Source organism: Prionailurus viverrinus, chromosome D4 (genome assembly GCF_022837055.1).
Source record: "Prionailurus viverrinus isolate Anna chromosome D4, UM_Priviv_1.0, whole genome shotgun sequence".
NCBI lineage: Eukaryota > Metazoa > Chordata > Mammalia > Carnivora > Felidae > Prionailurus > Prionailurus viverrinus.
The window spans coordinates 81,725,187-81,739,294 of record NC_062573.1 but is presented as its reverse complement, the minus strand read 5'-3'; the positions used below and the strand labels follow the sequence as shown (position 1 = coordinate 81,739,294).

Sequence of the window (14,108 nt, the reverse complement as noted above, 5' to 3'; positions counted from 1 at the left end):
CAGCCAAGGTTCAAACCCAGGCACTTTGGTGCCTAAGCTCTTAACTACTATACAAGTGTGCAGTGAAATTGGTATCCTTGCTTACTGCTGCTGGCACTGTGTATTTGTTCAACCTCAAAAAGTGAAAGAGGCAACTGGGTGACTCGGTGGGTTAAGCATCTGATTAGAACTCAGGTCATGATCTCACGGGTCGTGGGTTCAAGCCCCACGTTGGGCTCTGTGCTGACAGCTCAGAGCCTGCCACCTGCTTCCGATTCTGTGTCTCCCTCTCTCTCTGCCCCTCCCCCACTCTCTCTCCCTCTCTCAAAAATAAACATTAAAAAAATGAAAAAAAACCTGAAACACACTTGCTATCTGACCCAGTAATTCCACTCCCATATATCTATATCTGCATCTATATGTATATCTACATCTATATCTATATCTATATCTGCCTGAGAACTGTTCATAGTAGTGTTACTCATAATAACAAAAGATAGGGATAATATAAATATTCATCAATTTAAAAATTTTTTTAATGTTTATTTATTTTTGAAAGAGAGACAGATCGTGAGTGGGGGAGGGACAAAGAGGGGAAGACATAGAATCTGAAGCAGGCTCCAGGCTCTGAGCTGTCAGCACAGAGCCCAACGTGGGGCTCAAACTCATGAGCCGTGAGATCATGACCTGAGCTGAAGTCAGAAGTAACTGACCGAGCCACCCAGGTGCCCCCAAACATCCATCAATTTTGAACAGATAAACAAAAGACGGTACACCCACACATTTGCATATTATTCAGCCATAGAAAGGAACGAAGCAGTATTATATGCCACAACTTGGATGAAACCTGAAAACCTGATACTATGTGAGAGAAGCCAGAGTCAAAAGACCATATACGTTGTACGACTCCATTTATGTGAAATGTCCAGAATAGGCAAATCTATTGAGACAGAAGGCAGATTAGGAATTGCCAGGGGCTGGGGGAAGCAGGAGAACGTACAAAACTCAGTGATGTTCTCTGTTGGTTCAAATGTATAAACATGTTCCATGATTCAAGTGTGAGGTTGTAATTTAGATCGTGTTCCCCACAGCTTGGGAAACTGTTCCAGAATAGCTTACTACTGAAGAGCTTCTGGCCTCAGCCCACACTGTGCACCTAGATGCCTTCCTTCACAGACCGAGGCTCTTGGCTAAACCTCATTCTCAGATTAATGGAGAAATTCATAGTCCTTGGGAAAGCATCTCTGTTAAAAGGAAATACTACCATACATACCTTGAATTTTCAAAAATGTTGTTTGTTTAAAAACTACTTTATGGTATACAGGGAAATGGTGAATAATTTTACGGTCCTGGGGGGAAGGACTTTCAATGAGTTGAGGATTTTACATCAATTCTAAAATATGTGTACTACTCAACTTGGTATTTACAATCAACATATTAAATGGTTATATATATGAAGCTGTTTATCACAGTGTTATTGACAGTAGCAAAAAAAGAAAAATCCAACAATGAAAATTGTATACACACTTGCAGAAAGTCATACACCTTTTAAAAATGGGACATATGGGGGCACCTGGGTGGCTCAGTTGGGTAATTGTCCAACTCTTGATCCCAGCTCAGGTCTTGATCTCAGGGCTGTGAGTTCAAGCCCCGTGCTGGGCTCCGTGCTGGGTGTGGAGCCTACTTTTAAAAGGTGGGATGTATGAATGCTATCTAACATAAAAATCATGCTACCATGCAAAATGATTAAAAGCACCTATTTGTGTGTGTGTGTGTGTGTGTGTGTGTAAAAACATACAAACATTCAGTAATTCAGACAGTTATAAATAATACACATACTCATTAAAGTTGTATGTTTGTTTGTTTTTTTTAAGAGAGAGAGAGAGTGGGAGATGGGAGGAGAGAGATGGAGAGAATCTTAAGCAGGCTCCACGTCTAGCATGGAGCCCAACACAGGGCTCAATCCCATGACTCTGGCAGCACGACCTGAGCTGAAATCAAGAGTTGGACACTCAACCAACTGAGCCACCCAAACACCCAAAGTTATATGTCATTTGATACTGAAATAATTTCCTTTAATCCTCTTACCCGTATTCCATTGTGTTCAATAACTATACCTAGATTTCTCTTAATTCCAAAGGTATATATTCTATGGCCACTTTTTCACTTCTATCTTAAAATTGTGAACAATATCGGGGCACCTGGGTGGCTCAGTCGGTTAAGCATCTGACTTCGGCTCAGGTCATGATCTCATGGTTCGTGAGTTCGAGCCCCACATTGGGCTCTGTACTGACAGCTCAGAGCCTGGAACCTGCTTCAGATTCTGTGTCTCCCTCTCTCTCTCAGCCCCTCCCCTGCTCATGCTCTGTCTCAATAATAAATAAACATTTAAAAAAATAAAATTGTGAACAATATCATACATATAAGAGTATACTGTAGGTATATCGTTTGAAGTGCATCCATTGGGTTTCCACTGGGAACTGGAATTCTACTCGGTTCAGCTGAAGAGATGTTAATGAATACACTATTTAAGAGGGTGTGGGTGAGATTAAGAGAACCATGAAGTTGGGCCTGAACCATCAACAACTAGCAACCGTGGGAAGTCCATACCATCTCTGCACTAACATGCAAAGGAGGAAAGCATTTCCAGAGCTCCATGAGCTAGAGCCACAGAAGAGAGGCCTCTGGTCAAGAGTTCCAATTGTGGAAGGACCCAGCCACTACTAGGTCATCAGTCCCAAACAGAGAAGGAAAGTAGAAAACATATCCTACCTCTTTCCTCCTGCTTCCAGTCTCCTCTTCGAAGTGTCCAAACACAAATGGAAACAAAACGAGCTGTGGTGAGCCCAGGTGATACTCTCCAAAAAGATCTGCCTCTAGAGGCATAGAACAGGGCAGGGGAGGAAGAGTGGATATGAGGAAAGGCAAACAGAAAACCCAAATGGTCTGCCTGTTTTGCCACTCAGCAATTATTCTTGCCATTGATCAGGTGAAGAGAAGCTCATCCCCTACACATGAGAATCAGAAGCCTACCAACCACTATACTGCTTTGAGGTGATGTCAATTTGGGTATACTTTGACCTAGAAACTAAATTGTAATATTTGTCTCCACCAGCACTCTTGACACAAGGTAACAAGGAAAGAGGGGCAAGGAAGAAATGATTAACATTTTACATGTCTGTCTGTCTCAACAGCTTGTTGCAAGGTTAAAATGGATAATTATAACTTCCTACTTCATTTATGTTTCCCTTGCCCTATGCGGCTCCTTTGTAGATCAGGAATTTTTTGCCTGGTGTGGTGATACAACATTTAATTTCTGCATGTTCTGAAATTTAAGTGGTCTCGACCTTATCAAGTTCCTGCAGTTATTTAATGACCATTAGTACTGCACATGGGAGTATTCAGATATGCCCAGTGAGTCTCTGGTCATCGTGCAGAGTTCTCCTTGCCCTGATTGTATAGCTGCAACCCAATTTCTCCTTGGTAATTGGGATCAGTTATCCCAATTCCATCACAGTGAGAAACCAAAATGATGAAGGGGGCAGATCCAGCTTCCACTTCAATAGAACCACAGCTGAGTCCTGTGGTAGAAACATTCCTTTCTTTTGAACTAGGACTTCCAAACATGGTCAAAGTTTGTAGAAATGGTGTGCTGGACATTTTCCATTTGTCCCAGCAGTCTTTGTGCCTAGGAGGCTGACCTCTAAAAACTCCATGAGCCTGGTTTCCTCATCTTTGGCTTCGGGGTAGATCCAGCTAATGGAAGACCTCAGCAGGATATCAGAGCATGAGAGGACACAGACGGGCCTTTCTTTTCCACCCTGTCCTCAATTGGAGCTGAGGGTGTGGCAGTGGCTCCAATGACAGAACCTCACCCTGCTGGGCTAATGGTCAGTACTGACTGCCTTCCTCTGCTGAACAGCATAGCTTCTGTTGGGTAGCCCTCACCTACAGCCACACCTGTGGCTCTTGCCTGGTTTTAGTAACTGTTCCACCCCTCTGGCCCCTTCTGCTCCCAACTATTGCTGGTTATGACTGGTTATTGGATACAAACTATGTGCCAGACACTGTGAGAATTGCCTAAATACATTATGTCATTTAGTCCTCACAGTCCAATAAGTTCGAAGGCTTTTAGTCCTATTGTAGAGATAATATAGTTTTAGAGATTTATGGAAGCGACAGTGACAGAGTTTGACATAGAATCTAGGGGTCCTTATGCTAGGGTCTCTGCACTCAAATACTATTCCCTGCTTCTTTCATCAGTTGATATCCTGCCTTAAAGAATCGAGGTTCCATATGGCTTTGCTCCTGTGGCACAAAGGATACCTTGACAACACACCCGCTCCCACAGTTGGGAACATGAATGCTGGTAAGATTTCCCCATCCAGCCATTCAACAAACAGCGTCTGGAATGTAGGACCCAAGCTCCAGAATACTAAGGGTCAGTGCTGACAGCATTAAGGCAAGCCTAGGAGGTTGGTTTGGTGCTTACTCACAGGGAACAGGGAGCTTTGTGTCTATTATTGTGCAGTACCATACTATTGTGCAGTAACAGGATAGACAGCCCAGAAATAAACCCCACATTTATATGGCCAATTAATCCACAAAGGAGGCACGAAAATACAATGGGGAAATCAAAGTCTCTTCAACAAATGTAGCTAGGACAGCGACGAAACCGGGCTATTTTCTTACACCATACACAAAGATAAACTCAAAATGGATTACAGACCTAAATGTGAGAGATGAAACCATAAAACTCCTAGAAGAAAACATAGACAGTGATTTATTTGACATTGGCCTTAACAAGGGAAACAAAAGAAAACAAACTACTGGGACTACTCCAAAGTAAAAAGCTTTTGCATGGCAAAGGAAATCATCAGCAAAATAAAAAGGCAACCTACTGAATGGGAGAAGATATTTGCAAATGATATATCTGATAAGCAGTTAATATTAAAAATATAAAAAGAATGTATACAACTCAACGCCAAAAGACACAAACAGTCCAATTCAAAAACGGGCAGATGACCTGAACAGACATACGGATGACCAACAGACATGTGAAAAGACACTCAACATCACTAATCAAGGGAAATCAAAACCATGAAAATCAAAACCACAATGAGATATCACCTTACACTAGTAAGAATGGCTAGAATCAAAAACAAAAGAAGTAAGTGTTTGCAAGAATGTGGAGAAAAAGGAACTCTCATGCACTGTTGGTGGGAATGCAAACTGGTATAGCCACTGTGGAAAACAGTATGCAGGTTCCTCAAAAAATTAAAAACTGAATTACCATATGATCCAGTAATTACACTATTGGGTATTTCCCCAAAGAAAATAAAAACACTGATTCAAACAGATATATTCACCCCTATGTTTACTGCAGCATTATTTACAATAGCCAAGATATGAAAGCAACCCAAGTATCCACTGACAGATGAATGGACAAAAAGATGTGGTACACACACACACACACACACACACACACACAGGAATATTACTCATCCATAATGAGATTGTGCGATTTGTAACAGTGTGGATGGAGGTAGAAGGTATGATGCTAAGTGAGACAGATCAAAGACAAATATCATATGATTTTACTTATATGTGGAATCTAAAAAACAAAACAAATGAATACACTAACAAAAGTAAAAACAGACCCATAAGTAGAGAAGAAACCAATGGTTGCCAGATGGGAGGGGGGGTAAGGGGATGGGCAAAATGGGTGAAGGGGAGAGGGAGACACAGGCTCCCAGTTATGGGATGAGAAGTCACGAGGATGAAAGGGACAGCCTAGGGAATATAGTCAATGGTATTGTAATCCGGTTGTATGGGGCAGATGGCGGCTCCATTTGTGGGGAGCACGGTATATAGACTTGTCAATCACGATATACACCTGAATGTAATGTAACATTGTGTGTCAACTATACTTAAATTAAAAAAAAAATGCAACTGTGGATCATATGTTTAAGTGACAACCTCTCATCAGACACATTCTTTTCTGTCAAACAGACCCAACAGTGTGGTTGACACCACTTCTGGAGAGTTAACAATGAGATGGCTCCTTAAACTCTTTAGAAGCTCAGCTGGGCGCGGGAGCAGGAATTTCTCTCATACATGGGTCACTTACAAACCTCACTGAGGCCTCTTCGTCCCCTCAAAACCTGACAGCTGAGCCGCTGTTGGTTTGAATTTGCCTCTTTGATCTCGCCATTCTCTCCCGGGCACCTGGCGGGACACAGTACACTAGGCCTCGGGCAGGAGAGGGGCGTCTTTCAGGAAGCCAAGAGCTGCGCTGATTGGCTAGGACTTGGAATCACTGTCAAGGCCGTCCAATCCCGAGGCTCCGCCCGCCGAGTCCCGGTCAAGTCTCGGTGGAGGGGATTCCGGGCCTGGAGGCCTCCGCTGCGATTACTGTCCGCACCTCGGCCGCCGCCTGCTGCCCAGTGAGTGAGCGCCGGGCCCGCGGGACTGGCCGAAGGCCGATGGGGAGGGGGGAGTCCGCGCGGCCGCCTCTGCCGGCGACGAGCTCCGGGGTCCCGGGCTTGCCGGGCAGCGCGGGGCGCCCGCTCCTCGGGAGCACCCCTCGTTGGCTCTCCTCTCGTCCTCCCGGGTGCTGACCGCTATCCCCAACCTCGTTTCGAAAGAGCGGGCTCTCCTCGCAAGGAACCCTGGCTTCTCCAGAATCGATGTAATCGAGCTGGGAAAGGAGGCAGAGCATTATCCTCGGAAATCCGCATACCACTGCAGGAAATACCCAAGTTTCGGCATTTGGGTCCAGGGAGGGCGGGTGGAGTTACCATAGGGAAAACCTCCCGGAAGCTGTGGGTTCTGAGCTGGAATTCGCGGGGGGGGGGGGGGGGGGGGGGGGAGTGACCTAATTTGAGAGGGATGCAAAAACGTACAGGAAATTATTGTAATGTGCCACTAGTCTTAAATGTAGGTAATGTACCATTTGATCAGGAAATGAATCAGCACAGACATTTGGATAACAGGTCACGCATGGGTCATGAATCTTTCTCTTTTTCTTTCTCTTTCTCTTTCTTTTCTTTCTTTCCTTCCTTCCTTTTTCTTTCTTTCTCTTTCTTTCTTTCTCTTTCTTTCTCTTTCTTTCTTTCTTTCTCCTCTCTTTTCTTTCTTTCTTTCTTTCTTTCTTTCTTTCTTTCTTTTCTTAAGTAAAATCAAATCATAGTTCCCAGGGGTGACAGGAGTAGGGCTGCCCGGAACTTGCAGCCCCTACCTATTCTCCTCAGATATACCTCTTCCCATCTTAAACGATGGCATAGCTGAGGGCCTGAGGCATTGAAGAGCCCTTTCTAAGGTCTCAGGAGTAATCAAAGGAAAAATGAAGGCAGAAGGGACCCGAATCAGCATTCTCAGCCCCTTGAGACACACTGGTATCTAAGCTGTAAGTGGTAAGACATTTGTCACCAGTGATAAAGTTGTAATTTTTGAAAGACACCTTATTCAATTTGGTGAATTCAAAGTTATCCCCATTGCAAGATCACTCTTGCTTATTTTCTGATAAATATTTTGTGAATGGGAGAAAGCTGAAAGTATTCTGGACACCTTAAGGAACCGCTTAGATTTTGGACAATGCCTTTGTTAGGGTGGGGACGGAGAGGAAGGTTGAAGATACTGAACTCTGGGACATAGTTCACAAGGTGTGGTACACTTATTTTCAGGTGTGGGTTCCCTTGGGGACCACAGGGAACTTCTTCATCCTGATTGGATTCTACATTTAACCCTTGGGAGCAAGACCAAGAAACTGAGGCCCAGGAACAGGTAAGTCTATACCCTAACCTTCCAGATAGTTTCTCCTCCCTAGATGGCTGATGTGAGCACTGTCTCTCCACTTCAGGAGAGATGCCACCCCCTTCTCAACAGGGGCACTGCAAGAGACACATTTCTATAATTTACAGGGTGAGAGTGTGTGTGTAGGAATGGGATTAGATGACAGCTGTTTTCTTCATAAATGTTTGTAACATATGTAAAAATTCAATCATCTACTCCTATGTGCAGGAAAAAAAAAAAAAAAAAAAAAAAAAAAAAAAAAAAAAAAGAATGGCAAGTGACCTAAGCTTGATTTCTCTTGTATCACTCATGTTCTATGAAAACATTTATGGGAAAAAGACATCATGGGGACTTCCAAGATGGATAATATATTGCTACTTCCTTCAAGCAAGTTCTGGCCTGCTGTTGCAGACAACTGACTCGGGGTGCCAAAGTTCAGAAAAAGGAAAGAACTTCTGTTACATCTCCCTACCCTCAGCGGGTGGCCTCTGACTCTCTGGACAGGGGACGGAGTGGGGCTGTGGCAGAAGGGAAGAGAAACCTCATGACCTGCCTCTTCTCTCCAGTGAGTTGTTCAGCCTCCTATGCCCAGCACTGAGGCTGACTCTGGCTCTGAGGTCCCTGTAAATCAAGAATGCATCTTTGGCAAGAATACAGGGAAGTCACTGAAGTCTGGCTTGGAGTGCCCACTCGCCTGGAACCTAGTTAGCAAGGATAACTATTCTACCACCTGGCACAAAATTCCCTCCCTCCCCCAGAATCTTCTCCCCAGCTAGCCAGAACCCACTATTTCATGATAAGGCTGTGAAAAGCATAAGCTCTGCTGGGTTTCCTACAGAAGAGTGTGGGTCCGTTGGAAAGCACTGAGGCTGGTCGGTCCGACATGAGGTTCACAACCTGCTTGGTAGCCCACCAAAGAGAATCAGCACTATTATTGAGGGGAGATCGGTGGTAGCTCCCCTAAGTTTTTTCAATCTTCTGAAAGTAAAATTAATAATAAACCGAAGGCCTTCTGTACCTACCCAATTGGATTAAGAACAAAAAATTGAAATTTTGGCTCCCTAGAAGTGATAGAGCACTTAAGAACTTCCTAAGCATGATAAATAAGATAGGCAATACCATGTATTCATTTAAAAATTGCTTTTCCCAGGACATTTAAGTGTCATTGTGTTCTTCCCCTCTTGAGACCTTCAGTAGAAGCTGAAGAGAAGAAAGGTGAAGCCAGAAGAGGATGGCCAAGGGATATCACCAGTGGGTGACACAATAGGGGTATATAGGAGAGGGCCAGGGATCACAGGAAGAGTGTTGACATAGTGACCTGGAAACACCTAAAACTTCCTGAACACAAATGCAAGGAGCACAGAGAAATCTGTCTTCAAGGTGTCCTCAATGCATCTTCTGAATCATCCCTTCTCAGAAGCAAAGTTTCTGTCATCCAGTTGTACAGAAGGTCTATACAACTGTCCCTCACAGAAGAGAGAGTGATCTTTTAGTTTGTTTGTTTTTAAGTATTCAGTTCTTCAAGATTTACAGTGGGAAGCAAAATCAGGAAACATGGAGCTGTATACCTATAGAGAAGGAGGAGATTCTGAAATCATCTTCGTTCAGTCAGCTGGTCGTAGGCTAGCAAATGTTGGCCATGCTGGTTAAGTTTGCCCAAGATCAGACAGCTACTTAGAAGAAAGGACTGTAATCCACACTGTGTTCCTAGCTCAGAATTTGATTTTTTTTTTTTTTTACATTTTTATATGGTATCTGGTATCTGGTATTTGTTATATGGACAGTCCAAAGCATCCTATATGAGGATACATGTAGAATATATCATTTTAAGCCTCATTGCTTTTTTACATTTTAGGTGAAGATGGGGTTTATATTCTCAAAATCTATGAATGAAAACATGAAAAACCAACAGGAGTTTATGCTTATGAATGCTCGACTCCAGGTACATTTTCAAACAATTAAGTTTTTATGTTGTTACAGTGGTTAAAGTTTCTATGACATACTCCAGCAGTATTGTTCTCTTTGGCCCCAAAAAGTAAAATGCTCATGGGCCTCTATCCTCGGAGCCAAGATGAAATGGATTACTAATTATCTGGTAAATGGGCGTGTTTAAATCTCCAGTCTAGATCCTAGTATAAAAATTTCCATACCAAAGGAAGATGTAACTGCTTAGAGTATAGGGGAGGTAGAATGATGCCCCTCTCCTCACCAAATATGTGCATCCTAACCTCCTGTGGATATGTTGCCTTACATGGCAAAAGAGACTTTGAAATGTGATTAAGTTAAGGAGTTTGAGCTAAGGAAGCTCCTGGGTTATCCTGGATTATCTGGATGGGCCCAATGTAATCACAATGGTCCTTATAAGGGGTAGAGATGGGGCGCCTGGGTGGCTCAGTCAGTTAAGCGTCCGACTTCAGCTCAGGTCATGATCTCACGGTCCGTGAGTTCGAGCCCCGCGTTGGGCTCTGTGCTGACCGCTCAGAGCCTGGAGCCTGTTTCGGATTCTGTGTCTCCCTCTCTCTCTGACCCTCCCCCATTCATGCTCTGTCTCTCTCTGTCTCAAAAATAAATAAATGTTAAAAAAAATAAGGGGTAGAGAGAGAACAGAGGGTCAAAGTCAGAGAGAAAAAAAAAGATTTGAAGATGCTACACTGCTGGCTTTGAAGATAGAGTGAAGGGCCAAAGAAGGAATTCAGGTAGCCTCTAGAAGCTGGAGAAGGCAAGGATGTGGATTCTTTCCTAGAGCCCAGAAGGAACACAGTCCCACAGCCCGCTTGGGATTTCTGACTCCAGAACTATAAGATAATAAATTTATGCTGTTTTAAGCTTCAAGTATAATTTGTTATAGCAACAATAGGAAATTAATACACACTGTGAAAACTTGACACTGGATTTAGACATAGGCTGATAGCAAAGTAGAAGTAGCAAAGTAGAAGATTGTCTAATTGCCTGATATTGTCTAACTGCCTAATTGTCAGGAAGTATTATGAAACGTTGTAAAGGTTTGACTGAAATTATTTTCCTAAGGTTTCAAACAAAGATCTCTTGGCTTCTGGGGTTCATTATGGCCCTGGGGATAGAAGGTCCTACTGTGAGGCAGTATGGTGAGTGATTAAAAGTGAGGACTAAAGACAGACCAGCTAGGTTTGAATCCCATCTCTACCCCTAACTGTATGACTTGTGCCTCAGCCTCCTGGTTTATAAACTGGAGGTAACAGTATCCCCTTCACAAGGTTGCTTTGAGGATAATGATGGTCGTGTAAAGAGAGTATATGGGACAATGCCTCAAGTCCTCAAAACAGTGTCTTTCACTTTATAAGTATTCATGGTTGCTGCCATGATTGCTATTAAGAGTGTCCTGTGCAGGACAACGATTTCTTTTGGGGGAATGGGACGATTTAAAGAATGGAAACTGAATTTTTGTAACACAGAAAAGTGGCCTAGGGGAGATTAAACATTAGGCATATGAACCAGCCAAGAATGTCATATGCCCAGAGAGTCTTTTGTCCAAGATCTTTGGAAACTATAGATTTTTACATCCATTCCCTTGAAGTCAGGATATGTGAAGGGTGTGGGATTTTATCCTATTTGCAAGATAACGAATTAGCCTGTTACTATTTATTGGACGCTGGCAGAATACAGGAGACACTTCCATCAGAGACAGAGGACTTCACTACTCATAGCACAGTAAGCAGCATGAGCTTGAGGTTGGCATGAGTTTTCCCTGTGCCCCTCAAGTCTCAAGAGGGCATGCAGGTTGGCTTAATTGGATGCTGAGGTGGGTACAATGGGTTCGGGACACAGCCGAGGAACAGTGAGCTATGGAATCTACTACTTTTACCGTGACGGGTTAGCCAGGCTGCTCTTAGGTAAGACTTGTTACTTCATTTCTCAAGGTTTCTCACTGCAAACACAACCCTGAGTAATGGCCCATGTAAGGAACAGTCAGACCCTATATCCTTGGCCTACCCAGCAAAAAGTACAGGAATGGCCCACTAAGTTTGATTCTCCCAACATGTGTTTGGTTAGGATGATTAGTTTTTCTTTGTTGATCAGGATATACTTTATTATTTATCTTCTAATTTCAAGGAAGGATGATAAAAAGAATGTAGATCAACACTATTAAAGCAGCTTTCCACCTTAAAGCTACTTGAGTTCTGATCTTAACTGGGACAGGCTAGAGAGAAACATAATCTGTAGAAATTTTGGAAGATTAGGTGGGTCCTCAAATATTTCCTGTTTAAAGGAATTAAACTTCTAACATCTTTCTTAGGGTTTAGAGCTATTCTTTTATTGAAAAAAAAAGTATCACAAAACATTTGATACATTCTAGAGAATATATTTATAAGTTATGAAGCATAATAAAATGAGTACCGATGAACCCATTACTAAATTGAAGAATTTTGTTATCACAATACACCTGAAGCTACCTACAGGTTCCATCCTATATGTTGAGTGAGCCCAAACAGTTAAAGCCGGTCTGGAATTGACCTCATATCCCAGAGCCCCTGTGACTGGGCAGGACTCAGAAAATGTAAGGAATGGGCCACTAGGGTAGAAGATTTCTTGTCTTTGTAAGTTCTTTAAAATATCTTTAAAAATCCCAGTTGAAACATCATATGTACTAATGCCTTTAGCCCATGACGGCATGTCTTTTGGTGCTTTTCCTGTTTGATGGCATCTCAATAAAAGGGGTAAAGAGAAGAAATAAAGCAAAACTCTTATTAAAGAAAAGCCTAATGACTAGAATACTTTCCCCAGTTTTTTTTCTTACTTCTACTTTTTTTTTTTTTTTTGGTAAAAAAGGAGATAAATAATAACTCAATCATTCCGTATTATTGGGTTTTTTTTTTTTCATTCAGGGAAAAGAACAAGAATTAGAGATTCAGCTACATCTCATACCAGTGCCCAGGTTCTTAACTGGCTGTACATTCTACTCACTCAGGGCTTTGGGATATTTAGGTCCCACCCCAGACCAATCAGATCTCTTCCTGGCCGGGCATGCTGTCACTGTTTTAGGCTCTCCAGGAGACTGTAATGCACAGTCTAGTTTGAGGTCTTTGCCCTTCGTTTTCCATGATGCTACATAATTATAATCAATGGTTGGCAGGGATTTAACACAATGCATATTGGAGATGGAACCAAATAGTTTTCAATTTAAGTAAGCTAATCAGGAAATTAAATCAGTCACTGGAGTCTGATTAATAAGAATTTGTAAAAGACTTCAAATCAGAAAGGTTTCTCTTCATTACAACTTTGGTTCAAGTTGAGCTAGAGGGGATTTATACTACTAGTTAGAATGATGTTTTCATATCATCAGCAAACTTCAGTTTCCCATTGCTTTGTTTAGCATCTCTTACTCATGATGGTGGCTATACTCAAGTAAACGAAGTATCAAAGAAAAATGAATACTTTCTTAAAATGCCATTAGATGGCATACCTAAACTAATTTCGTATCTCTTGAGTGGCCAGAAAAGCATTTTGATATTATATAACAGAATGGAAACTGAAAATGGAAAGCAGAAAGAATGAGGGAAGATTCCATAAGTCTTTGCTGTGCTCTAGAACTCTGTAAGCAAAGCAGTTATGATCCATGTAAAGATAAGTCAGGTAGTTTATTCACCGTTTACTGTGTATAGACAACAAACTCAAGATTTAAAAAATACGTGATTGTATGTCTATTGTTAGTTTGGTGTTAAAGAAATGAGGTATAGTTATAAACCAAAAAATACATATTTAATATATATAAAATAATGTGCTGTATGCTAAGCAGGACTCAGAAATGCCTAAGGTATGTGCTCTATATTCAAGGAACTTATCATCTAAATTCAAGGAATTTATCATCAAGGGTGAGTCATGCTGCAAATAACCAGATGTTTGTGTGTATGTATGTATGTGGTAAGCAGAACATTGGTTCCCTAAAGATGTCCACACAGTAATCTCTAGAACTGTGAATGTATTATCTTGTGGCAAAATGGACCTTGCAGATGTGATTAAGGGAACAGACCTTGAGATGGGAAAATTATCCTTGGTGATCCATGTGGACCCAATCTAAACACACAAATTCTTTTTTTTTTTTTTTTTTTTTAGTTTTTTAATGGTCATTTTTGAGAGAGAGAGAGAGAGACAGAGACAGAGAGAGACAGAGAATGAGCAGGGGAAGGGGAGAGAGACAGGGAGATACAGAATCTGAAGAAGGCTCTGGGCTCTGTGCAGACAGCTCAGAGCCTGACGCAGGGCTCGAACGCACGATCCGTGAGATCATGACCTGAGCCGAAGTCAGATGCTCAACCGACCACCCAGGGCCACCCAGGTACCCCTAAACACACAAATTC

General features: G+C 42.3%; 1 protein-coding gene and 1 long non-coding RNA gene across 7 annotated transcripts in view; one reads left to right on the top strand and one right to left on the bottom strand.

Annotated features, from left to right (window-relative positions):
- Positions 1–14,108, bottom strand: part of LOC125150078 (uncharacterized) — a 78,146-nt gene that overhangs the window by 5,162 nt on the left and 58,876 nt on the right. The window lies entirely within an intron of this gene.
- The window catches only part of PLGRKT (plasminogen receptor with a C-terminal lysine), a 43,579-nt gene continuing 35,767 nt past the window's right edge, over positions 6,297–14,108 (top strand). Inside the window, exons 1-3 of one of the 6 annotated variants that reach the window (XM_047829415.1) lie at positions 6,297–6,425; positions 7,665–7,764; positions 9,629–9,715. In XM_047829415.1, the coding sequence (XP_047685371.1) occupies positions 9,635–9,715 (81 nt within the window). In that variant the 5' untranslated portion in view covers positions 6,297–6,425; positions 7,665–7,764; positions 9,629–9,634. Of the gene's footprint in view, positions 6,430–6,651; positions 6,671–6,955; positions 6,975–7,158; positions 7,395–7,664; positions 7,765–9,628; positions 9,716–14,108 lie in introns of those variants that run through there. The other 5 variants (XM_047829417.1, XM_047829420.1, XM_047829419.1 and 2 more) reach the window with 5 other exon arrangements.